Raw genomic sequence first — 26,715 nt, 5'->3', positions numbered from 1 at the left:
TTTAATCTCTATGGCAACCATTTAGCTGTGAAAAACGCCTGGGTGGACTTAGCTCCACCTTCAAGGTGCAGCTCCTCCTCTGAGCCGCAGCAGTTTCCTCCCTGCAGCAGAGCAGCCGTCTCCCCCCACATGGCTCCTTCAGACTAGCCAGCAGCAATTAGCAAACATCTGGTGGAACTGCACATCTGCTGAGCTGGTCAGTGCAGCGCTGGTAAAAACGCTGTTAAAGGGTTAATAGAGGAGCCATGTTGTGATGAATTCCTGTAGTTTCAGAAAGAGCAGGAGTTTTTAAAGAGACAGAGGCTCAACTTCAAGGCATTAAATTACAAAGTAAACTTCTTTTAAGTCATGTTTGATATATACAACATTTTTATAAGTACATAGTTAGTTGCTTGTGCTATAAAATAGCATTAAGTGTCTAGAAAACACATAATACTGCACAACTAATTATTCCAACGAAACTTTGGTCTCATGGAAATTTTGCTCCAAAAAGTGTAGTTTTCTTTTCTTTTTTACCGTTGGTTTTTCTGAGCTCAGTTTCTCAGGAGACAGGAGATTGAAAGTTACAGATTACGGCATCGAGTTGACGGAGCCATCAGCTGTTGGTATCAAAGTGCTGACCTTTGTGTCATTCGAGACATGAATTCCTGCCTCCGCATGTGATTTCTATCCCTCTGTCTCTCACTTCCTGCTTCACTCTTTCCTTTAATCTCTTCTCCCCTCTCTGTTGGTGTTGGTTTTTCCCTGAAGTTTTTTTTATTAACGTTTTACTCAATGTAAATAAAAAAAGATCGTATTCATGACGTGAAAACAAGTAGGAACAGTGTTAGAGAGAGGAGTGACTTTATGCTGCAGCAGCTGAGAAAGAGGATCATCTTAAAATAGTTCTGTCTTGAGTGAAGGTCACATTTCTTCCTTCTATAGAGGGAATGCACTTGATGTCATGGCAGATTGTCTGGTCCTTAAGTTTCGCCCTCAGGGTGGAACGAAGACCCTTAACTCAGTGTTGGCAGCCTGAAAACAGAAAAATACAGAAGCTGGAAGACCTGTTGTTGGGTCAGCTGTAAAATTAATTCAGAGATTTTTTTAAAGCTGCTAGAATTAAAAAAAGAGAAAGTGCCAAATGGATTAAAGCTGTAACAAGCCTCTGATATGGATGTTTTAGGGTAAAAATAGTTATATAAACATAAACCTGATCAGCCACTCCTGTACACAAACATAGGAACAAAGTTTCCCTGCCAACTTATAGTGTCATAGGAAAAACTAAGTACACCCAATGAATGAATAGCTCCAGTTAGAAGTCGTTTTATTCTTATCATCTTTATTAGTTTCGGAAATTATTTTTGGTTTCCTGTTTCTCTTCAAGTTTCCTCCAGTTCACTAAGATTTTCCAAAATGTTGTTTAAATGCAGCTCTGCTCAGTTTCACAACAGTTCCATCAGGTTTACATCTGGATTCAGACATTAAAAGGCAATAAAAATATTTAAAGTTTTGTACCTGCAACATTATATACTTGCATACAATTGTTATAATGCCATAATAATGTTTTTGAGATATGACAGTCCAACTATTCCTACACAAACACAAAAGGTCCTTTTCTTCTTTACTAAACCTTACAGGTTGCAGTTCTGTTTATTTTGTATGTTTCATTGTACATGTGACAAACAACAATAAATTAAATTCATAGAGAAAGTCCACATCCATCCCAATACGGTTTTTAATTCATTACATATGAACACCAAGTTCAAATGGGGACGTTTTTTCTCTCATATATTTCTAAAATTGATTTGATGGATGTTTTTATGTTTTACTGTGTTTGCTTGTCTGTAGGTGTGTAGTGAGTGATACTGCAGAGTATAGCGCCATGGCAACCAATCAGCATGGCACAGCTACCAGCAAGGCCATGGTTACTGTAAAGAGTAAGCTTCTCCATGACGCTTTTGTTTTCATAGTCTTGATGCCGGTGTTGCACTGATTGTAACTTTATGTTGTTGACAGGACCATCAGGAGCTGGAGAGTCCTGCCAGCTTGGTCTCGGTAAGATTACACTGTTATAAATACAAGCTGGTAGTAATAAACTATTAGTAGCAATAAATGTTTCTATGTGCTACTGTGGGGCTGAAACTAATGGTCACAGTCAGAATCATAATAAAAAAATAGTCATAATTCTGGTTTCAAAGTCAGATTTCAGTCAGACTTCAGTGGCCCTAATGTTGTCCCATAGATGTGAGATCAGAGGTTTTAAACATTCTTATGGTGACCACTTCCTGTTTGTCCCGGTCCAGTCCCCCATCTGACTGAGATCCATCCCAGTAAGCTGGAGGTCACCCTACTGGAGAGATTCCCAGTGAGCTTTGGGGTGGAGGGGAGCTCCATCAGACTCTCCTGCACCATGGTGGTGGTTCCTGACCTGCCCAACGTACCACCGCTGGCCCAGTGGTACCGAGACGGTAAGACAAACACCCAACCGTTATCCATCCGTTCATCCATCCATCTGTTAAACCATCCATCCATCATCCATCCATCCGTTCATCCATCCGTTCATCCATCCATCTGTTAAACCATCCATCCATCATCCATCCATCCGTTCATCCATCCATCTGTTAAACCATCCATCCATCTGTTAAACCATCCATCCATCTGTTAAACCATCCATCCATCATCCATCCATCCGTTCATCCATCCATCTGTTAAACCATCCATCCATCTGTTAAATCATCCATCCATCATCCATCCATCCGTTCATCCATCCGTTCATCCATCCATCTGTTAAACCATCCATCCATCATCCATCCATCCATCCATCCGTTCATCCATCCATCTGTTAAACCATCCATCCATCCATCCATCCACAATTTCATCTTTCCCCTTTATTTGTGTTTTAGTCATTCATTCATTTTGTAGTTTTGGACATTCGTTCATTCGTTCATTCAATAGTTCATGTTTTGGTCATCCATTTATTCATTCCCACAGACACGCTGTTGAAACCCAGTAACCTGGTGGAGATGTCATTGGGTGGAGGAGCAGCGTCTCTGACTCTTCCTCAGCTGGCCAAAGACGATGAAGGACTCTACACCCTCCGGATCTTCACGAAGGACGGCACCGCTGAGCACAGCGCCTACCTGTTTGTCTCAGGTTAGACATTACGTACGGTTAGCTTAGCTTTAGCTACGTCAAAGCTGTAGCGCCTGCCCTGAGATTCAGTGTATTCCGTCTAACTACGTGCTTATACTGGTCTGTTTTAATTTGGTTTCTAGATGCTCCTGCGTCTGTGAAAGGAGCTCCTGGAGCTCCGATGAGCGTCAAGGCGTATGACGTCAACTCGGACTACGTCCTGGTTGCCTGGAAACCCCCCAACACAGTCAACGAGGCACCAATCACCGGATACTTTGTGGATCGGTCAGTCAGCAGCCAGAAGCACTCCAGGCTCTCTTTCAATAGACGTTGGCACTCCAGCTACTTAAGTAGCTTGCTAGCTAAATATTTAGCTTCAAACAAATTATTTAGATCAGAGATAGATATTTAATTTGAAGCTAAATATATTGCCTGTTAACTAAGTGCATAGTTTCAAGCTAAATATTTACCTTCCTATGTTAATATTTAATTTGGAGCTAAATATTTAATTTGAGACAAAATGTTTACATTGTAGCTAGGTATTTAGCAAAGAAAATATTCAGCTTGTTGCTATCAGGTAAATCTTTAGCTTGAAGCTTAATCTTTAGCTTACTAACTATGAAGCTTTTTAGTTTAAAGCTAAATATCTAACCTCCTAAGTAAATATTTAGTTTGGAGTTAAATGATTAATTTGAGGCTAGATATTTACAGTGGTAGCTAAATATTTAGCTAACTAAATGCTTAGTCTAAATATAAATATCTAGCTTCCTAAGTACATCTTTAGTTTAAAGCTAAATACTTAGCTTAGTTTGAAACTGTGACCTGTATAAATTAAAGAATAAAAAAAAATCGCTGAAAAATGAAAACCTATTTTTTTCTTAATCCAAATTTTTAACGTTGATTTTTGTTTGCATACATTTAAAAACGACATTCCATAGTTCATAGAGTTTCACATTTGTTGAATGTAGATGTTTTCCTCACAATACATAAAATGTTTTAAGCTAATTTTTACTTTTTTTAAGTTACTGTGTGTTTCAGGTACTGCACAGTTTTGTGAATAAAATTATAAATCACTTTTTTAAGCGATGATGTAGGGAGCTATTCCTAAAAAAAAAAAACATTGACCTCACCAACCAAAAGAAGATTTTGGATCTTTAAGTTTGCCAATGATGGTGAAAAACCATCAATAATAACACTCTTAATGCTTTTGCCATGTTGTCTCCTGTTTGTTGCGTAGCTGTGAAGCTGGGACTGACACCTGGGTCCAGTGCAACCCGGCGCCCGTGAAGATCTGCAAATACCCGGTGAGTGGCCTCGGCGTTGGCTACTCCTACTACTTCAGAGTGAGAGCCGTGAACAGCGCAGGCATCAGCAGACCGTCACGCAAGTCTGTCAAAGTGACCGCCATCGATGCCGCGGAGAGTCAGCGCCTGCAAGGTACCGACGAAGGTAAATACAGAGAACGGGGAAGGAAGACGTCAACGGATCCTAATGGATTTTTTTATCCTCCTTTCCAAAACCAGTGATAAAAATTGAAGGGAAATATGACATAGTGATCAAGGATGATGAACTGGAAGGTACAGTAGTGCACAAAGACTGGTCTTTGTGCAGAGTTGTGCTCTCCTTTTCTATCTAGAATAATTTATATTTCCACCGAATACTAACTCATTCCCATTGTTCCACACTGCCATAAAATAACCACAATAAAACAACATTTCTTCATATTAAAAATCAAACTGATGGGACTCTAGGTTCTTTGATATCTTATTATCTGCGTACGTCGTGATGAGCAAAAGCAACAGGGTTTGAAAAATGTCTCAGACTTGGACTGGTAACAGTAGCAAAGTTTAAAGTTGTGCTTTGTTTTACACCTACTTTCTTTTGGTCTCATGCTGTTTCATCTCCTTTAAGAAACTGTTTTCCAAAACTTTGCCTTTTATTTGCCTGTTTTCTGTAGACCCATATTTAACCATAACTACAGGGGAGTCTGGAGTAAGATGAGACATTTCTCATATTTATGATCACTACATCACAGCAACTTTAGCTTGATCGCTAACTTATACATCTGCATATATTTCAGGATATTGTGCATTCTTTCAAACAGTCAGATCAAATGTAAACATAACTGTTTCAATAATGTAGCATGTCCAAAAATGTTGTCTCATGATTCAACTTAACCCAAAGTTACCATTTTGACTTCAGGTAAAATGTTTATCTTCAGTTTATACATAGCACAACTGATACATAAAACTAATTTAAATCTATTATGGTCTAAACACAATTCTTATGAAACTTATGATAATAAAATATTTTCCACTCTTTAAATTGAATTTAGTCTAAGAAATAAAAGTCTAACCACTTTATCCCATGAGGTTCTTACCTTTACAAACTTCATCAAATGATTCCTTTTCCTTCCTCCTAGCTATTTGGTCACATGATCAAGGTTTTTTACCGTTTCCTAGCAACAGGAGGTTTTTCAACTTACTCCAGATTCCCCTACTGAATTTAAATATACAGTGTGTAGAAAGAGTGCTGAAGAACCAGTTAAAAAAAGAGATGTAAGGATGTCTCAGAGGGCGGTGAAGCGGACTAGCATCGCTGTGAGTTCAAGACACGGCATAATGGAGTCAGAATCGGGTCATAAATTTAATAATTAGACTCTAATAGATAGATAAATTTTATAGTCTTATTCACAACCGTGTTTATACTTTTATATAACAGTTTGAATGGATCAATGTGTCACATGCAAACGTGGAAGTACAAGATAAATCCGATGTTGAGTTGTAGCTTGCTAACTAAATAGCTAGAGTTAGCTAGCTAGCTAGCTAGCTAGCTAGCTAGATAGATAGATAGATAGATAGATAGATAGATAGATAGATAGATAGATAGATAGATAGATAGATAGATAGATAGATAGATAGATAGATAGATAGATAGATAGATAGATAGATAGATAGATAGATAGATAGATAGATAGATAGATAGATAGATAGATAGATAGATAGATAGATAGATAGATCACAACAGCTCTCATCTGTTGCGAGCTAGCCAACTAAATAGGTAGACAGCTAACTAAATATCTGGCTAACTAAAAAGCTAGCTATCTAATTAAATTGCTGGCTAACAAGTAGCTTGCTGATTAAATAGCTGGCTTCCTAGATAGGATAGATAGATTTTCCTGGCCCCTTGGTATTTCTCTGTTGGCCATCTCTGTCCTCTGCTACTTATTGATGGTCTCAATATCCGGTTGTTCAGCTATTTTGTCCGTATGGTTCTGGATGTCAGACTAGATCTTAGCTCCTTTACTTTCCAACACTTTGAGAGGGGATTCCCGTTTAGACCTAGGATTTCTCCAGATGTTCTTGTGCACCAAACCAGCCACTTGGTCCATCTTTTCCTGCTAGTATCTTACCCTGTGCTGGGAGATGCTGGATTGTTTCTGTGGTCTGTTTGTCTAGGATTTTGTAGATCTGTTCTGCTGTTCCTCTTGTTGCATCGCCCTGTACAGTTCTTCCTTCAGACCTGACCTCATTGGTAGGTTTTGGTCATTTCTGTCACTTCTGGTGGTTTGTTGGTGGTTAAACTCTTTTTAGTATTCTTTGAATTTCTAACAAATTAATTTTTTAACTGAACGTTGGATTCTCCCACTTTGTGTTCTTTCAGCTTTTCTGTTCACACTTTAATAGAGTGTTTAATTTTTTACTAAGCCTGATTACTCTTCATTCTCTACCCTACGCCAATAACTCGAAACACTGACCATCAAATTAAAGAGAAAATAACACACACAGGATACAGACATGGTTGTTGTTGGAGTCCTGCATTTCTTCTAAACAGTAAATCAAATTTAGACCCTTTCTGAGACTTTCTGAGACTTTAAATCTTTTACACACATGAGACAGGTGGTGTTTATTTCTTAAAATAATTAAATAAATATAATTATTGAGAGCAGTTTTCTCCTCTCTGTTGGAGAGAAACTGAAAATCACTGAAATTTTCGGTAACAGAAAATCTTAGCAAAGCCTTCTTACTGTGGGACTCCTGCAATGGCTTCTGCTGTGTGTGCTTTGAACCTGAGAAGCATTCACTCCCGATCTAGGCTACGTAACTATCCCTGGCGAGCCCACGGACGTGCATGCGTCAGAGATTTTCAAATCGTACGTGGTGCTGAGCTGGAAGCCTCCCAGCCCTCGCGGACGAGCTCCGCTCTGGTACATCATTGAAAAGGTTCGTGTTGCTTCACCGTTTGCCCTTTATTTTTATCAGTAGACACCAAGTACCATCTTTGCTGCACAAAACAGAACCGTAAACCTTCACTTGTCTAAACTGTTAAAAGCTGAAACATATAAAACAATGTTTCTTACATATTTAAAAACTGTTAACATGTCGCTGTATAATATGAGACAGATAACAGGTGAAAAGCTCAATCTCCTCAACCTTCTTACTGAACTATTGTTGGCACCACTTGCAACCAAAAACTACCAGTCAGAACAAGGCGGAGGGGCTTAACGCTGTCAATCATCCTCATGTACTTGCTGCTTAATGTGCTAATGGCAGAGATGCAACTTAACGTGACGGGAGGAGAAAGGCTGCCGTACTCCAGGCATCGATCTAGTCAAATTAAGGATCCTTATTGGTCCCCGGAAAACGATAAAAACCCAGATATTATCATCAGTTAATAAAATTGGATCAAATTTGAAAATTGGACGTTGCTGCTAGCTGTTAGGTTTAGTCAACAACTTGGAAGTGAGAGCGTTGCACAACATAAATAATCCCTTGGTCGCAACACGATGTGCTAAATAATGCTGGGTTACAAAAACATATTTTTTGGACATTGTCTATGATTTTTCAGCTGAATTGGAAATATTTTCCGCCGCTGAATCCAAAAATGACATCCATTTTCCTCAATCAGGTCAGGTTTTTATTCTAATTTGACTTAGAGAAATCTAATCTTCTGACTAAATTGATTACATTTTTGTGACATTATCAGTTCATTTCCGTTAATGTTTCTCATCCAAAATAGGTTTTAGGAGAAAAAGAAAAGTTTTCTGACAGATTGTCTTAGTTAAATGTTATAAACTTGGATTTCTGTAAGTCCTTGTAAATTGAACATTACATCTTCAATGTGTAAAATTCTCCATCTCTTTTCTGTCCTGCTGGAATCTCTCCCGCTGCTCATCACTCATTGATTCAGGAAACCGACCCAGATGTCAGAACAAGTCATGCATTTTGACACTCGTGTTGCATCCATAGTTCAGGAAGATGACCTGATGTGATGAAACCAATGTGATTTCTGGATTCAGCACATCAAAATTACCCCAAACAGTTGAAAACCCCAGACAGTTGTTTAGCTGTTGACCAGTGTAAATAAAACATAATTTAATGAAGCTTCAAGGGAGATAATTTTCCTTAAAGAATTTTAATAATCGAGGTACCAGAATCGTTAGTTAAGACCCGCCTCCTGGTTGATTGGTTGTTTCTAGTTAGCACTGGAAGCTCAGTTTTTTACACAGATTATCTGATTCATACCAGACAATCACAACATGGTGACAGTTTCAACAAATATGTAAAGAAAACATGTTTTTATAAAAGTTGAACACTGCAGCTTTAAGCGTCTAGTGGAAGCTGGAAACATCTCAGTAGTGGAAACAGTTCCTGTCTGTTTTGATTTATCCAACAAGCTGAGCTGTTGAAGCGTTCATTAAGTCTCTGTGGGTTAAAATTTTCATGGGAGCTCTACCATCTATGCCTCCCTCCTCCCCACAGTGCTTAGCAGGCACTGGAGCATGGCAGCGGATCAACACAGCCGTCAAACTGCACTCGCCCCGTTATCCGGTTTTTGATTTGCAAGATGGGCAAAAGTACCAGTTCCGAGTCTTTTCCGTCAACATGTACGGTTCCAGCGAGGCCTCGGCGCCTTCGGAGCCCATCCAAAAGGTCGATGAGGATGGTAAGAGCAGCCAGATTTGAAGTATGTGGCCAGTATGCAAGTCTCCTCCCCATTCATTCATTCATTCATTCATTCATTCAGCCTAGTGTTAGTTCACACACATATACATTTTCGACCCATCATTCAGAATATTATGTCTATATGCTTTGTGTGTGTGTGTGTGTGTGTGTGTGATATTTTATTGGTTTATATGTGCAATTTTAGTATTTTGTGTGTGTGAGTCTTTAGTAATGTGTGAGAGACAAAACATAGTTTTTGTCCCTCATATCATTTCACCAGTTTGTGTCTCCAGAAATTCAAACTGAGTCCCTGTTTTATAGAAAAGCCGTATAAAATTTTTATTATTTTTGTTTTAACGAGTGTCGTTTGTAAAGTTACACAGTCAGTATTTTGGGTTATTTAGTCTGTCATAAGAGAAAAGAAAAGGGGGTTTTATTTTTCAAAGTCTCTTTCTACCCTTAATATTTGGTGTGAAACTAAATATTTAGCTTTCAAACTAAGTACTTATTTTTATACTGTGAAATGTACAGTTAAAGGAATAATATTATGAAAACAACTCTTATTTTTTTCTTCTTAACCCAAATTACGGCTGTTAATTTTTGACTGTGCAACGTTTTACACAACACCCCATAGTTTGTAGCTAAAGGTTTTTCATTATTGAAATATAAATATTTACCTCACAATATGTAAAATGTTGAAGTTTAGCCAGTTTTTTATTTGAAAAGTGACTGTGTGTTGCAGGTATCGAGCTGCCGGTTGGTATGTATGAATGAAAACATAAATCACTTTCATTCGGAGTCTTGCACCTTTAATTTAAATCAATAATGACTATTCTACTCTGCTCTGTTTTTGATGCACTCTTTCAGTTTGCTGTTAAAGCACCAACGTCTCCGTCTCCCACTGTGTTGATGTAAATGTCTGGAAAAACAAAACCACTCACTTGTTTCACAAAATAAACTGTCACAGTTTGTTTCACTAAAAAGACAATAAACACTTTACAAAGAGTTGTTCATTTGACTACTATGTTGAAGAAGAAGTTGTAAGCAGATTATATAATCTCTCATGTCTTAGATTATTGTAAAATTCTTCTCTGTCCTTTTTTAACTCAACTTCAGAGACTTTAAACATGATTTTAATGTAATCAGTGTGACGTTTTTGTATATTTTTTGTTGATTCCGTATTTTTGGTTCAACATGACATTTTCCATTTGACTCCAAAGTTAATTTAAATGCATTCAGTAGATAGATCCTGTCCTCTTTAACATATGGGTTTTAATTGAACAGGCGTTCCCTCGGCTCCGGGGAAGATTGTTGCCACCAGAAACACCAAGTCCTCTGTGTTTGTCCAATGGGAAGCTCCAACACATCTGAAAAACCTGCTGGGTTATTACATCGACGGCCGGGTTGTCGGAGCCAAGGAGTGGTTCCCCTGCAACCACAAACCGTTCAGACATAACAGGTGAGACGTGCTGGGATCTGAACGGCAGATCAGTCCCAGTTCTCACTGCTGGGAGAGATTTCTGGAAAAAAAAAGTTGTCTTTACCTGAGGTTAAGAAAATTTGTCACATTAACATGTTTTTCTGCTGTGTGTTGGCATAAGCAGCCAATCACATAATTTCTGCTTCCCATGGTTGCTGAATGTAACAGCAGGGAACATTTTGTTCTGCTTTTGTTTGGTGCCAGTTACATTCCCACACTGCCGCTCTCCTGAGGCGCCACCCAAACGCCAAACTGGGCCAAAAGTTTGAAAAGAACATCGAGTCCGAAAGAAAAAATTCAAAATAGTTTTTCAGTTTCAATGTTTTGCTCTTTTGCGCCACAGTCCCAAAAAAAGAAGTGGGCCCAAAACAGAGGCCTGGTGTTCCCCTGTCATTATATCGGTAAAATTTGACATGATTAAAAAATCACTGGAGCTTCTGATTAAGAGCTGAACTACTGCAGAGATCCCTACCAAACTGTAAAGTCTGTAAACTAAGATGTCTTGATCGGAAGGGTAACTCGATGTTTCTAATATTTGCTCTTGCACTAGTGGTGAAACTCGATTAAAATTGTTAATCAATTACAGAGGTTATAATTAATTAATCACAGTTTAATCAAAAACCAGATATTGACAAAAATAAGCAGAATTTTCAACTCAACAGCCCCATTTGCTGCTAAATTATTGAATAAATAGACATACAAACAGCAACAATTATTTTTGTTGTTGTTTATAATCTTATTTAGGTTATTCAATCATCAGATTGGTGCAAAGAGCTATTATAACCATCCAAATTTCAAATGCTTCAGAAAAATCTCATCATTCATGTCATCTCTGAAAAAACACAAATTTAGAAGTGTGAACTGTAGTCGCTGACATTAGCACTGCGGACGTCTGTGCTGCTGCTACAACTTTAGCATTGAGATGCTATTTTCAGCTGGAATAGCGGTGCTAACAGGCTAACTCCTTTTAGCATAACATCAACACAACAATACTTTTTTCCAGCATCTCATCAGATCAGGTTTTGATGCAAAAATTAACTCCCAGGTCAAGAAGAAACGATTTTGTCATCAATTGCTGTTCTTGGAAGTAGCTTGTGTGTCAGATTTATGGCCGTACCAGAAACATGTAGATACGCAGGGTTCCAGCAAGAACCTTTGTAAGTAAACAAAAAATAAATTAAATAAAAATGTTAATTAAAAAATGCAATTGATTGCATTCAGATCTATGTAATTAATTAATCAAAATTAACACATTAAAGTCCTGATCCAAAGCATGTTTATCTCATTGGCAATCAAGTGATCTGTAATTTTCCATTAAAAACCAGTTCTAAACTTAAAATATTCAATATGTGACTCCAAAATCCCATACGGATGATAATATTTCATCTTAAAATTTATTTAATTTAGACTACAGTCCAACCTGATTTAATATATTTATGTAGTTTGAAAAACAACATATAAGCACAGGATTAGAACCATACAATTGGTTTTTCTTATTATTAGTCTACAAAAATATTGCTATGAATTACAAAAAACACCTGATCATCTTAGTTAAATCTGATTAGAGTGCTGATGATTACTGTTATTTATAATGAAACGTACTGAATGTGTGTCAGGTTTGTGGTCCACGGCCTCATCCCAGGGGAGAGCTACGTTTTCCGCGTCCAGGCTGTGAACATCTTTGGCCTCAGCGAAGAGTCTCAGGAGTCCTCTCCCATCGCCGTGGAGCCGGCTCTGGGTAAGAAAAATAAATACCTCTGGGACTCAGACAACTTTTTCAACCTACGTCTGGTCAAATAAATTTACAAGCGTTTAAAATAAAAAGTTAAAAAGTAACCCATTAGGTGGCAAAGCTCATCCTCAGTACGTCTCGTTTCATTATTCTGTCCAGGGAAGGGAGTGGATTATGGTATGTATTAAAATGAGTTAATATCCAACTTTACTGACTCACTTCCTGTTTTTGTTCCTCCTTCACCCTAACAAAACCACGTCTTTCATCTCCCTCTGCTCCAGTTTTTACTCTTCACAGATAAACTGGGTTCAGTAAAAGTTCAAACACAGATGGTCACATGTGCAGGGGCGGTCCCATCCTGGTTGGGGCCCTGGGCCGACATGCCCTGCACCATCATAGATGCACTCAAAATTTCTGTTAATATTCACAAGAAACAAGAATAATAGTTCAAACACGCATAGCAAGGCACAAACTATATACCAGGCAGCTAAAAGTGTGTTATGTTATTGTTTACATGTGGAAATTTTGCGCTTCTGCACAAACACTAAAGGGCAAAAAGATGATTTGTTTGCTTGCTATCAATAGTTGTGCTGTAGCGGTAGAACAATCGTGTTAACAAAATGAAACTTGGATTAATTTAGAGCAGCGCGTCACAGAAAAGGGAAAAATTATGCAGAAAACCGGTGAAGAACAACTTATATTCTTCTTTTCTAGCTCTCCATGTTGGCCACACTACACACAGACCCGTTGCCTTAGCAACTGACAACACCACTAGTGTATCAGGATTCAACATCAAAAAACATTCAAGCATTTCCCACACAAAGAACAGAACATCCGATACTTTACGGCAGGGGTCACCAAACTCGGTCCTCGAGGGCCGGCATCCAGCACATTTTAGTTCTCTCCCTGGTGGCACCAACAACCTTTTCAGCATGTCAATGTTCTTCTTAGGCCTTCTAACGAGCCATCATCTGATTCAGGTGCGTTAAACCAAGGAGAGAACTAAAACATGCAGGAGGCCGGCCCTCGAGGACCAAGTTTGGGGACCCCTGCTTTACAGCATTGTGATTTCATGATCTTTATTTTGTAAATATTAATGAGTCTTTGTCTCAGCATAGAGGTGGTAGATTAGCTAATTTAATTTACTGATGATCGGTCAGAGTTGGTGAGTTTTTTTTGTTGTTGTTTTTTTAACAGAACTGAAACTCAGGATTCCACAACACATCTACGTCTTAAGGTTGTCATAGTCAAGCTAGCATAACTGACCTACTTCACTGTTGCTCGCTATTTTCTTTAAATTAAAACTTTTTCCTGACCTTGTTTTCTAGTAACAAAGCACTGCATCTCCTTGTCTTACATACATTTAAGATTTAGCGTGTTATGACAAGTTGGCAGCTAAAACCAATAGTAGTTGTTGTTTGCTGCAGAATCGTGCGTGCTTGATGTCATGTTGCAACGTGTCTATACAATACAAATACAAAAAATAAATACTGTAGAAAATAAATGAAATTATAATAAATCACACCATTTGTCACTTCTATAATTGTTTTCTTCTGTTGCATTTTAATAAAGACACAAATTTCACTGCACAATTGTCAATTGATGTTTTTTTAATAACACTAGCATGTCAAGAAACAAATTAATTTGCACAACTTTTAAATAATTACTTTGTAAGGAAGAAACAGATTTCACTACAAAAGTGTTTATCAGTATAACAGTTCATGCCGCCCCTGAGGCGATGCTGCCCTGGGCATATGCCCAATTCACCCCATCAGAAACCGCTTCTGCACATGTGATCACAGTAATTGTTGCTAACAGTAGTTTTTAAAATGCTTTTTAAAAACTACTGTACAAATCCTGAAGAGAATGTGAAAAGTTTGAAGTTCAAATGGGAACTTGTGACCTTTTGCAGCGACTCCCAGCGCTCCGTACGGCATCACCATGCTGAGCTGTGACGGCTCCTCCATGACTTTGGCCTGGAAGAAACCCAAACACTGCGGCGGATCAAAGGTCAACGCTTACTACATCGACAAGCGGGACGCTGACACTTTGGTGTGGAAGGAGGTCAACCTGGCTGCTGTCACTGAACGGATCTGCACTGTGAGTTTACTGGAGCATCGAAAAATAATGTCTTGCTATATTTTAACTGTAATTAAAATCAAGCTTTGTTTGTTATTTTAGGTGGACAATCTAACAGAGGGAACTTTTTACGAGTTCAGGATCCAGGCTGCTAATCTAGCTGGTGTTGGTCTAGCATCAGCTCCCAGTACGCCGCTGAAATGTGAAGCTTGGACCATGGAGCAGCCAGGTATCTGTTCCTCTGAGGTTTTTAGTTAGTGTTATAATATTAATCAGCCTGGATCAATAATAACCTTTTCAGCAGCTTCAGGGTTCTGGGAGTGGCGCCCCAGAAAATGTGTGTACATGTGTATATATTTTGGTTTTCAATTTTAGTTTTAAATTTTAAAATTGAAAAAATATATTTTTAATAACTTAACTTTATTTTTAAAGATAAAATTAAAACTCTACATATGTATTGTATATTATTTTTAGATATTTTTAATTTTCAAAAATGAAAAATAAAATGTTAGTTTTATTTTTTTTATTTCTAGATGGGGCCCCGCCCCCCTGCACCCCCTCTTAAGGACGCTACTGCGTTTTAGTATCTAGATGAGTTATCTTGTTTGACAGAGTTGGATGATTTAGACTCTGACTGAGTTTCACTCAATTATTATTCAACAAGGCTGATACTACGATGCAAAGCTTCATGCTCCCTGAACCACTTTTTACCAATTTGGGTCAGAGGAATCCTGACATTGTCAGACATTTGTGTGTTTATGGTACCGAAACCTGCAGTAGCCCAGGGCCCACATTCCACTAAATCCGGCCCTGCATTTGCATGTTAAACAAGGTTCTCTGTAAATGTCCTATTTAGGAATAAACTTTGGATTTTGCCAGGCTTTATCTTTTGTGTTCCTGAGCAAACCTGCTTGTTCTGTGTTATTAAAGGCCCGGCCTACGACCTGAGCTTCAGGGAGGTCAGAGGTCAGTCCCTGGTCATCTTATGGAAAGCTCCTGTTTATACTGGAGCCAGTGCTGTGACTGGATACTTTGTGGATATGGCCAAGAAGGGTTCAAGTGAGTTTGTGACTCTGAATGGAGACCCTGTGAGTCATCGTTACCTGCAGGTAGGAGACCTGAGGAGTTGTCTATAACAGTGTTTCCCAACCCTGGTCCTCAAGGCACACTGTCCTACATGTTTTAGAGGTTTCCCTGCTTTAATGTGCCTGATTCAACTGATTGCAGTTCAACAAACGCCTGTTAATCAGTCATCAATTGAAATCAGCTGCACTGAAGCAAGGAAATACCTAAAACATGCAGGGCAGTGTGCATTGAGGACCAGGGTTGGGAAACACTGTTCTATAAGACTCCAGTTTTGATTTAGCACCTTGAAGCAGCTCCACATGGTTTGCTACAGGTGACTGGACTGGAGGAAGGGAGCAGCTACGTCTTCAGAGTCCGCGCTGTCAATTCAAATGGTGTTGGAAAAACCTCTGAGCTGTCTGACCCAGTCTGTGCCAAAGCTCTTCCAGGTAACAACAAATTAACGCTGCCGACCCGTAACATGTTTGTTAGATGCAATCTCACCTCAGTATGTTTATGTTTCATTAAAGATCCCCTACTATGCTTCTTTGTACAGGTTAGGATAGTTGGTTCTACTAATTTTGAGCTGTTTTATGCCTTCCTGTCAATTTAAATTCATATAAGCTGCTGCTGGCCACGCCCCCTAACTCAATGTTTACACTTGCATGTGAAAATAGCTGCAAACAGCATTTATACAACTGTACATCCTTGAAAAGCAGAAATAGGGCATGTCAGCAACAAAACCTTTGTCTTTTCCAGCAGCCGTCTACAATAGTAAAACCAGCTTACCAAACATCCTGGAATTCAGCTTCGGTTGCTAGGAAACGGTTAGCCTTAGCTGGGGTTGCTAGGTAACAGCACACTGCCTGCTGATTATAACATTATGTTCCAGAGGTCATTTTCCAGACACCAAGAAATATTAACTTATTGCCAAAAAACACCCTGATGGTCTGTTTCTAAGCACTTGGACTGTTTTTAGATGCAGTCAAAACCCAAATGGAAGTTTAAAAAAAATTCAAAATGTGACTTTTGCATAATAGGGCCCCTTTAAGTAAAAGCAGCTATTATTTATACAGTTTATGCTAACACACAACACATTTATCTTTACTAACAGGAACTTCGGAGATCGTAGCCGGTGTGGACGAGGAGACCGGCGATGTTTTCCTGTCGTTTGAGGCCTGTGAGATCTGTGAAACATCCAAGTTTGAGTGGTCAAAGAACTACAAACCCGTTGGTGATTGCCCCAGAGCCACCATCACAGCGAAGGGCAGAACGTAAGCTTGCTCTGTTTCAGGGGGGAAACGTCTATATCTGCAGAATATATATATGTAGCATTTTTACAACAACTGAAGGTGACATAATTACGTGATTGTGCTATAAAATGGAGCCTGGAAAACACGTAATACTGCCCCTCTAGGTCATAACAGTGAGGAGGTCCAGAACGGTTCTGGTATATTAAACAGTGTGATGACTCTGTACTTCACAGCTCCAGACTGACCTTCACCAACCCTGATAAGGACGATTTGGGCAGATACTCTGTGGTCGTCACAGACACCGATGGAGTTTCATCCAGCTACACCCTGACTGAGGACGGTAGGTCTTCGCTTTCAGAACCTTCAGCACCAGTTCGGACTCAGTTCAGACTCTTCTGGCTCACTCTGACTTCCTGGTTGTTCTTGGATCTGTTCCTTAGCTTTGAACACCATGCTTGAGCTCAGCTACGCCATCAGACATCCAGGTAAACGTCTTGCCATCACACCTGCTGCGATACCTTTTTCCTCTTTAACCAAATGTTGGTGCATTTGTTTGTCTTTGTCTCTGTGCAGTCGTTCCTCTGAAACACAACCTCAACTATGAGATTCTGGAGAAGGGACACGTGCGTTTCTGGCTGCAGGCCGTCAAGCTGTCTCCGTCCGTTTCTTACAGGTTCATCGTTAACGACAAAGCGGTCACCAGCGGGGAGGTAAGACGTTTCACTTTAGAATCAGACCATGTGCTAATCGTTCTGCTGTATTTATTTATGATGACCATACTGTGAAACCTCACTGAATCTGACATTTTTACTCAAAGAAATGAAAGGAATGCACACTCCTCATCCTCATCAAGCAATCTGCTTTAGTTTCACTTGGTTGCAATTGGGAAAGTCCAGGTCGGATCACATGGCTTCAGACTCGATCGGAATCGGGCGTTACATTCCAATCAGAGATCAGATATATAAAGATCTGGGAAAAATCAAAAGCCCACTAAAAATGATCAGTTTCTCTGATTTTACTCTTTATAGGTATAAGTTTGAGTAAAATGAACTTTACTCTTTTATTCTATGAATTACTGACATGTCTCTGAAATACCAAGCAAAAATTAACTTTGTATTTGCAGAAAAGGAGAAATGGTCAAAATAACAAAAGAGATGCAAAGAAAACAAGTTCATATTCATTTAGGAACAACAATACTAATGTTTTAGAAGAAGAGTTCAGAAATCAATACTTGGAGGAACAACCAGGAGGTTTTCAACGCGGTTCAGTGCAGTGGGCTCTTCATTGTTTCCAGAACTGTATCTGTATACTGGTTCTGAACCCAAATGGTGGTAGAGAGTCAGACTTAAGCCTGTCGCAGTAAGCAGTAAATCAATTAATCGCATTATAAATTAAAACAATAACTAGTGACAAGTCCAGCTACTTTCTTTGGTTTATTGGAAACTTTAGCAACAAAACAGGAAACACCTGCAGCTCTGCGGTTACAGCCAGCAGTGAGAGCTGCCATGAAAACTACATTGTAAATACAGTTTTTCAAATTTCTAATGTTTTTTTTCTAGCAAAAATGTTTTGATTTACAAAGTTTCAGTGTTATGTTAAGTGATGAATAAGGTGGATAAAATAAAAAAAACAAGGTTTCTTTGCCCCTCATGTTTTAAATGTATCCAATCGGGACTCGTTGCCGATACTCAAAATAAAAGGACAGATCAGGATTTCCCTGGTTTCAGTCCTCTGACGTAAACACACAACACCAAACCAAAGATCATACAATCAACAGATCCTCGCAGCAGGAGTCCGAATGTATTGCCCTGTTCAAGCCTTACTGTAAACCGAACGCTGATGCATGTAAATGACCGTTTGGCTCAGGGTCAGAAGATCAGCCATGATGTTGCTTCAGGGGTCATCCAGATGACCGTGGATCATTTCACCAGAGCCAACGAGGGAACGTACACCGTCCAGATCAACGACGGCAAAGCCAAGACCCAGAGCTCCCTGGTGCTGGTGGGAGACGGTGAGGCTGACTCTAGGTCACCATTTCTGAAATAAAACATCACCTGAGCAAAGCTACTGTATTGGTAAACTCTGGTATTGTTAAAGTATTTCAACTTTTGGCGGATTTATGAGAAACATGTTGCTGTTTTTCTTTTCAGCGTTCAAGGCGGCTCTGAAAGAGGCAGAGTTTCAGAGGAAAGAGCACATTAGGAAGCAAGGTAAAAGGACAGGGAGTTAGTTAATAATTAACTAATTAATTAGTTAATTATTAATTAACTAATTATTAATTACTTAATAATTAGCTATTAGTAATTATTACTAATTACTAAATAATTAGTAATAATGCTAATTATTTTGATTTAGTATTTTAATTAAGACTGAAACAATCAGATAAATCAATGATTGAAACAATCATCAAATAATTTAGTATACTGACATTATAACATCATGTTATAATATTATTATAACATGATGTAAAGATAAAAAATTTTTATTTTAGATCATACTGCCCCCTTAGGTTAAGTCTTAATCATGGTGAATCAGGTATTGAAATAAATTAGTAATCGATTAATCGTTAACTGTACTGTACAGAGTCAAAAAAGACCATTTGCTGAACATATTCAGAACAATGATTAAGCCAAAACTGTACAAAAAGCATAAATATTTTTTGCATTTTAAGATAAAAAAAAATCCCTCTGTAAATATCGTCTGAGTAAAATGTAAATTTTACTTATAACTGATGAAGTGTCAGTTTTAGCTTCACCTGGTTCAAACTCTGTAAAAAAAAAAACTGCTATTGAGCACTTTTTGCCATCCATGTAATTTTCTTATGCAAAAAATAATCAACAAATCAGCTCTACATTGTATTGATAAGTCGGGCAGAAAGAGTTGAGCTTTTCACATGTTAACGTTAGAGGTAATGTTTTGAAGTGCCTCCTATGCTGCAAATAATCAACAGTGCACTAAAGAAATGCTATATTATTACATTTAAGGAAATAAAATATGCATTATTTAAAAAAAGGAATTGAATTGTTGTGTATTTAATTTCTAATCTTGTGATAAAATAAGTTTGTGGCTAAGTGAAAAATCTGCATGATGTGCTACTTAATATGTAAGTAAATTTAATAAAATAAGTCCAGTTTTTTTAAATCTGTTTAATTGAGTAATCATCAGATTAATCAATAAATTAGTCGATCACTAAAATAATCATTAGTTGCAGCCATAATTTTAACGCATCTTTCATTGATAGCTGGCTTTTTTAGACCCAAAATGAGAAATGTTCTCATTTTGTTTCCACTGCAGGTCCTCATTTCTCTGAGTATCTTGATTTCACCGTCACTGAGGATTGCACAGTGATGCTCACCTGCAAGGTAACAGGCTTCTAACTCATGTTTTCATGCATTTTAATGTTAGCTTTCACAGGCTTTCCACCTTATCTCGGCGGTTGCGGTGAATCTGTTTTCGCCTGCGTTTGTAGGTGGCCAACGTAAAAAAAGACACGGCTTTCCACTGGTACAAGGAGGATGATGAGGTCGTTCCTGAGACTGCGCCCAACGTCATGTCTGGATCCTGCGCTCTTCCTCTGCCTCTGGTAAATACAATGAATATCAACCTCTTAAAGTTCTTAAAGGGAAATTATGCAGCTGCTGACGGATATAAATCTGTTTGTGTTTTGTGCAGTTCTCCAGGAAAGATCAGGGCGTTTACAAAGCCGTGCTGAGTGACGACAAAGGAAAGGACACTTCTGTTTTTGACATTTCTGGCAAAGGTATTTATGACAGAGTGAGATTCGTTTAATCTGTTTAAAAGTTAAAATCTGTGTTGATTCAGTTTTTCCTCTTTGATTTTCAGTGTTTGATGACATCATCAATGCAATTGCTCGCAATGCTGGTAAGTTTGACCTGCTATTAATATAATCTTTTTTATTTTGGTACCTTTTATTCTTACTTATAAACTTATTTATTATTATTGGAGCCTTGCAATCAAATTCCACTCATTATGTACATTTTAAAGGTTCAGTTGAGGATATTAAAGTCTGTCTGTGTCTTAATTATTCCCATTTAGACTCTTAATGGTCACTTACATCCAGTGTTTACTCAATAATCAGTTGTTGGTATTTAACAGCATCAGACGTCTTCCACCGTGCTGCATGGAAGCTGTGTGGTGCTTTTCCATACAATCTTCCTATTTCACTCCAAACCTACAATAAATTGAGTTTCTGTTGGTGAAAAGCTTAAAAATATTCTCATCTAGTCAAAGCAGATGAACCTATTAAAGAACCAGAGGTTTACAGTAGAATAGAATAAAAACAGTTAAAATCAGACTCTTTTTAGACGTTGGATTTCAAACAGAACTTTTATTCTGTGCAGTTATGTTTGTGAAATTAATCAGCAAATTTGTTCAAAATCTTGATCAAAAATGTTATTTTTACATCCACAATTAGTTCCAGTAAAATAGTTAGTCCACAACCCAACATAATCTGAAACTTCCTTCAGATGCATCTGTTTCCCACAACTTTAGCATGATTTCTGTTTTTTAAAGCATTTTGGGTCAAAATGGCTGGAAATGTAAGGGTTTTTTAAAAGAAACAATGTATTTTTTACACTGAATAAATGCATTTAATGAAAAGTTGGACTTTACTGAATGTTTCACTGTGAGAACTCACAACTGTCAGCAGCACCAGTAAATTGGATTATGTCTTGGATTGTAATCCAATTGGAAAAGTTGTTGTACATTTCATAGGAAGGAGAGAAGAAAAGCAGCTTAACAGAAATCCCTCTGAGTCAGTGGCTGGTGTTTGTCTTCCTGGTTCCTGACCGTGTGTGTGTGTGTGTGTGTGTGTGGGTGTGGGTGTGGTTGTGTGTGTTTCCAGGTGCGTCTGCCTCTGAGCTGGTCATGCAGTGTACTCCAGAGGGCATCAGACTGCAGTGCTACATGAACTACTACACAGAGGAGATGAAGACTCTCTGGAAGCACAAGTACATCACCAGAGTTTACACGCAACTTATTAAGCACTAACGCGCAAAAACAGACGTGAAATCATCTATTTCCATGTCAGGATTTAGTAACATCTGGATCAAAATACGAGGCTGAATTTGAGATTATTTGCTTGTTTTACACTGAAGTAGTTTAATTACAAATATCTAGTATTTTCTGATTTATTAAGTTCTTCTTTAATGTAAAAAGTGTCTGCAGCTTGAGAACCCTCTGCGGACGTTAGACTTGTTTTACTTATGAACATCAACAGTGTCAGAGCTCATTTAATTTCTGTGACATACGTCAACCTTGTAGTACACACCTACATACCTCAACAACACAAACCAGTTCTTATTGCAAAAAACTGGCTTTACTTCTGATTTGAAAAATGTTAACTTTATGCTACTTAAAGATGCTTAACTCATTTATATATATGTGTGTGTGTGTATAGTTATTTGAAGTCTTAGTAGTGATGTGTGTGTGACTGCAGGGAGAGTAAGATCGCCTCCTCTGAGAAGATGAGGATCGGCGGCACTGCAGAGATGGCCTGGATGCAGATTTGTGATCCATCCGATAAGGAGAAGGGTCACTACGCCATTGAGATCTCCGACGGCGTTACGACTCACACCCGGTCCTTTGACCTCTCAGGACAAGGCACTGAACTACCTCCACCTCTACACATGCAGCTATAAAAAATATATATAATCTAAGATCAGAGCTGCACCATTCAGGGATTTTGCACCACATTTCAGAGCAGAGCTACTGATTTCTCTTTAAAGGCGAACTATTTTGCTCCTTGAACAAATTAGGATAAATACAACGGCCAAACAAAACATGTTCCTCACATTTTTTCCATAAAATCATTCGTAGATAATGAGATTTAATCTGCTCAGTTCTGCCTGTCTTGAGCTTTAGGGTTTCTTGTCACTTTAAGTACAAATAAGCTGCCGCACCACACCCACAACTCAGCGTCTACACTTGTTCATGAAAATGGCTGCAGACAGATGCGCAATTATACAACAGTACATTTTTGAAAAGCAAAAGTAGAGCCTCCTGCACAACAAATAAGAACTCAGCAAATGGTTTCTGAATGGCAAGTCAACAACAAAACAGTTGCCTTTTCCAGCAGCCATTGTACAGCGCATACTGCAGTAAAACCAACTGACCACACATCTTGGGAACTCGGCTTGTGTTGCTTGGTGACAGGCTGGGCTTTCCTGGGTTGCTAGGTAACGGTTCAGTGTGGTCTGATTTGTTGATATGTCAAAAGGTTTTTGAAGCAACTCATTTTCCAGACACCAAAAACCATTACGGTAATGTCAAAAGATGGCTAAATGTTTGTCTTAAGTGACTTGGCTGTTTTTAGAAGCAGCAGAAACCCAGATGGAAGTACAAAAACATGGAAAACTTAAATTTTCCATTATAGGTCGCCTTTAAAAACTCCACTGATGTGTATATTGATTTATGCATTTTGTTTTCACAGCGTACACTGATGCCTATGAAGAGTATCTACGGCTTAAGTAAGTCGTTTGGATAATAATAGTTTGCCAATATGGATCCAAATCATTTTAATAACACTGAACCTTTTGGGTTTTAGGGCAGCTGCATTTGCTGAGAAGAGTAAGTAGATCTCTCTTTTTAATGTTGACACCAAACGTGTATTTATTCCCTCACAATAACTAAATTTAGCTTATTTATTATTTTAATCTCACAAAAAGGTAGAAATCCTAAAAGTGAAGGACCTTTACCGACATTTTAATCACGCTTTGAGCTCCAGAAATGTGTTTTTGTTTGTTCTGTATGCGAGTTTTTGAGTCCTGATGTTTTGTTCCAGACCGCGGCAGAGTGGTGGGTGGACTGCCCGATGTGGTCACCATCATGGAGGAGAAGGTGAGAGGCTTAAAGAAATGTTTGTTTTACACGGTTACATCAGCTCTGTGCTGAGAAGGTGAAAGGTCAGCACTGAACCGCCACAGCAGCATTCCTGACGAACGAATGCTGGAGCGAGACAAAATAGCATCAGGGCTGCAACGTACTGCTAAAAAAAACACACAAAACGAGATCAAGAAGTACTTGATCTCGTTTTGTGATCAAGTAGTTCTTGATCACAAAGAACTACTTTATCACTAAAATGTTTAGATTTTAAAACATTTTTACCCTCTTTTTTTAAAATAAAATTAGGCAGATTTAATTTATCTCGAAACCTTTTCAATTAAAAAGTCAAATTTTGGAATAATCTGAAGTCAGGATTTGCCTAATTTCAATGTCTGGCCTTCCTTGGCTGCAGTATTTACTATGATGCAAAAACACTCCACAGATTCAAGTGCATAAACCGGTTAAAAGGGTCAGTAAGGATTTCTGGGTTCGATATTTCAGACCAAGACAAAGAGATTCCAGTTACATCTCGTAAAGAAGTTTTCATCCTTCACTGTCAACAGACAAAAACACATTTTTAAAGACATTCTTCTGTTTTCACAGAAGTCACAGACTATCAGCTAAACAACTGCAAAGCTGTAAAAGAAAATAAAAATAAAAAAGTGTTTCATTTTGGTTTTCTGAAGGTAAAATTATCTTTGTTTTTCTTGTAAAAGATGTTTAATTAAACAAAACCACAGACGGGAAAATAGAAAACAAGGCAGACAGTAAATAGATCTACAACCAGTTTATCAAACTGGTATTTCCTCTGATACCAAACTTGACATGTGAGGAGAATTATCCATTCTCCATGTATGAGGTTGAAGAAGAGTCAGTGAGTTGAATTCATGAATTGAATTTATTAATACCAAAATACAGCTGGTCCATTTCTCATGCTACCTTTAGGAGCCAGCAGGACAAAATGGCATCAAGCAAAAGTTTGTCAGTCCCTTTGTTGGCCTCTATTCAAGCTGCGCCCTGAAGAGGGCGTTCCCTGGTGTGGTTTGCGTTCCCTGGTGTGGTTTGCGTTCCCTGGTGTGGTTTGCACTAGAAGTGAGATAATGTTATCCTTTAGCCTTAGCTTTGAGGGCTAAGGCTAAAGGACTTTGCAGCTAATTAAAAAAGACAGAGAAAAACACAGAATTATTTCTTCTCAGCACGTCGCCATGAGCCAAATATCTACAGCTTTACTGTTTTTAGCTTTGTTATCATGTTATATCACGTGAAACTCTGCCGTCCCGTCCAGTCTCTGAGCCTGACCTGCACCGTGTGGGGCGAGCCGACCCCTGAGGTCACCTGGTTCAAAAACGAGCAGGAAGTGGCCTCCAACGAGCACACCAGGGTGACGTTCGACGGCGGGAAGTTCGCCAGCCTGGTCATCAATAAAGTCACCACCGACGACTCCGGCAAGTACAGCATCAACGTGCGGAACAAGTACGGCGGCGAGTTCGTGGAGATCACCGTCAGCGTCTACCGGCACGGCGAGCCGATCCCCGAGCCCAAACTGGGACAGCCTAGAACGGCGCCGCCGCCGGCCCAGCCTGTGCTGCCAAAATCCCCGCCACCCTCCAAGACCCCGACGCCATCCAAGCCCCAGACCCCGGCTCAGTCCGTGAAGAGCCCGACCCCCGCCCCCGCCGCCACCCCGGGCACCAAGTCGCCCACTCCTCCCCGCAGCGTCAAGTCCCCGACCCCGCCCCGGTTCATGAAGTCTCCCACCCCACCCAGAAAGTGAGCGGAAGAGGCATCGACGTCTGAGAGCAAAACATTCACCGCTGGCAACATGGAGGGTGAAAATGGGAGATGTTTAGTTTCTTTAGCTTAAAAATTAAAAACTGCTGCTTACACTTAAGTACAAGCTTTACATTCATTACACAGCAAGAGAAGAAAAAAAAAGAGAAACAAAATGTCTACTACACTGCAAAAACTAAATCTTACCAAGTATTAAAGGTCTACATATAGTGCAAATATATTAGCAAACTAAAAATAAACCTAACAAGTAACTTTTCAGCAAGATAAACGTGCATGTTTTAATTAAATAATCCTTAATATTGATGAAAACACACTAGTTCTACTGGGAGATTATTTCACTTATAACAAGACCTTTTTCATGTGTTTTTAGTTAAATAATCTGCCAGTGGAAATAGCACTTTAAAAAAATCCATATTAAATCCATATTATTTCAAGTGTACTAAAATATTTGCACTAGAAGCTAGATAATGTTATGTTTTTGCAGTGCACATTAATGTTTTATAAGCAGACCTTGTTAGAGCAGTTTTAGTTGAACGACTTCATCTTGTTTTATTCCCTTATTTCCAAGAAATCAGTATTGTTGGGGGTGGAAAATGACACCAGCTTTAATCCTCCATGCAGACAAACTAAAGTGCTCAGTTTTCCCAGCTTTTAGTAAAATCAAAATAGCAAAAATATTACATTGTTTTTAAAAGACGTTATGACAGGAAAATGAATTCATATTTCCCCAAGTACTTTAGATCCACAGCAGCTGCGTTTTCATTACAAATCTGCGTGAAATGTCAATATTTCACCATGGTTGAAAAAAAAAAAATTACTGTTTTTGATTTCCATTAAATAAGAAATGAAACAAAAATCACATGTGAATAAGTTTGTTCGGCGACAAGTCATTAAAAAAACATATTGGGCACCATCACTCTCCCACTTCCTGCCTTCTTTTATGGCGGTTACCAAGGCAACGTTTAGCCCTGCAATGCCGCCACCATGGCAACGCTTTCACTTCCGCTCATGAGCTCTTGACGAAAGCTAAGTGTTGGCAGCATAACATCCAATATTTAAGTTGATTTATGATAATGTCCGGGTTTTTATACACTCTAAGTAATGTGAATTAGGATGCTAAATATGTTATACAGATATATATATATATATATATATATATATATATATATATATATATATATATATATATATATATATATATATATATATATATATATATATCGTCGTATTGTTCATTTTTTCCGCCATTATTAATATCCGTTTGTAGATCACGTGACTCGTGTGATGCGATAAAAAAGTGCTTTCGTTGCCGTTTGCAAAATAAACTCATTTTGAGACGGACGGAAAAACCTCATCCTAGTGCAAGAATTTATCAGAAAACGTCAGGGTTTTTTTTTATTATTATTAAGTAAA

General features: G+C 38.6%; 1 protein-coding gene and 1 long non-coding RNA gene across 7 annotated transcripts in view; one reads left to right on the top strand and one right to left on the bottom strand.

Moving 5' to 3' along the window:
• The window catches only part of myom2a (myomesin 2a), a 32,592-nt gene extending 7,109 nt beyond the window's left edge, over positions 1-25,483 (top strand). For 2 of the 6 annotated variants that reach the window (XM_044113560.1, XM_044113564.1), the window contains 33 exons: positions 1,831-1,919; positions 1,999-2,037; positions 2,286-2,450; positions 2,974-3,135; positions 3,258-3,399; positions 4,352-4,551; positions 4,638-4,691; positions 7,210-7,337; positions 8,877-9,060; positions 9,802-9,819; positions 10,344-10,518; positions 12,156-12,277; positions 12,431-12,448; positions 14,184-14,371; positions 14,453-14,579; positions 15,281-15,459; positions 15,750-15,864; positions 16,530-16,689; positions 16,902-17,008; positions 17,109-17,153; positions 17,242-17,378; positions 18,535-18,679; positions 18,819-18,878; positions 19,963-20,030; positions 20,138-20,251; positions 20,341-20,428; positions 20,512-20,550; positions 21,533-21,638; positions 22,127-22,290; positions 23,120-23,156; positions 23,234-23,256; positions 23,471-23,526; positions 24,797-25,483. In XM_044113560.1, coding sequence (XP_043969495.1) covers positions 1,831-1,919; positions 1,999-2,037; positions 2,286-2,450; positions 2,974-3,135; positions 3,258-3,399; positions 4,352-4,551; positions 4,638-4,691; positions 7,210-7,337; positions 8,877-9,060; positions 9,802-9,819; positions 10,344-10,518; positions 12,156-12,277; positions 12,431-12,448; positions 14,184-14,371; positions 14,453-14,579; positions 15,281-15,459; positions 15,750-15,864; positions 16,530-16,689; positions 16,902-17,008; positions 17,109-17,153; positions 17,242-17,378; positions 18,535-18,679; positions 18,819-18,878; positions 19,963-20,030; positions 20,138-20,251; positions 20,341-20,428; positions 20,512-20,550; positions 21,533-21,638; positions 22,127-22,290; positions 23,120-23,156; positions 23,234-23,256; positions 23,471-23,526; positions 24,797-25,285 — 3,943 coding nt within the window. In that variant the 3' untranslated portion in view covers positions 25,286-25,483. Of the gene's footprint in view, positions 1-1,830; positions 1,920-1,998; positions 2,038-2,285; positions 2,451-2,973; positions 3,136-3,257; positions 3,400-4,351; positions 4,564-4,637; positions 4,692-7,209; positions 7,338-8,876; positions 9,061-9,801; positions 9,820-10,343; positions 10,519-12,155; positions 12,278-12,430; positions 12,449-14,183; positions 14,372-14,452; positions 14,580-15,280; positions 15,460-15,749; positions 15,865-16,529; positions 16,690-16,901; positions 17,009-17,108; positions 17,154-17,241; positions 17,379-18,534; positions 18,680-18,818; positions 18,879-19,962; positions 20,031-20,137; positions 20,252-20,340; positions 20,429-20,511; positions 20,551-21,532; positions 21,639-22,126; positions 22,291-23,119; positions 23,157-23,233; positions 23,257-23,470; positions 23,527-24,796 lie in introns of all 6 variants that reach the window. The other 4 variants (XM_044113561.1, XM_044113562.1, XM_044113563.1 and 1 more) reach the window with 4 other exon arrangements.
• Positions 95-5,711, bottom strand: LOC122829198. The gene is made up of 3 exons (XR_006370338.1): positions 5,495-5,711; positions 622-1,014; positions 95-261 (listed from the first exon to the last, which is right to left on the bottom strand). It is a non-coding gene; the product is annotated as an uncharacterized LOC122829198 (long non-coding RNA).
• Positions 25,484-26,715: the final 1,232 nt, after the last annotated feature.

Source organism: Gambusia affinis, linkage group LG04 (assembly GCF_019740435.1).
Source record: "Gambusia affinis linkage group LG04, SWU_Gaff_1.0, whole genome shotgun sequence".
Taxonomy (NCBI): domain Eukaryota; kingdom Metazoa; phylum Chordata; class Actinopteri; order Cyprinodontiformes; family Poeciliidae; genus Gambusia; species Gambusia affinis.
This window is presented reverse-complemented; position numbering and strand designations above follow the sequence as displayed.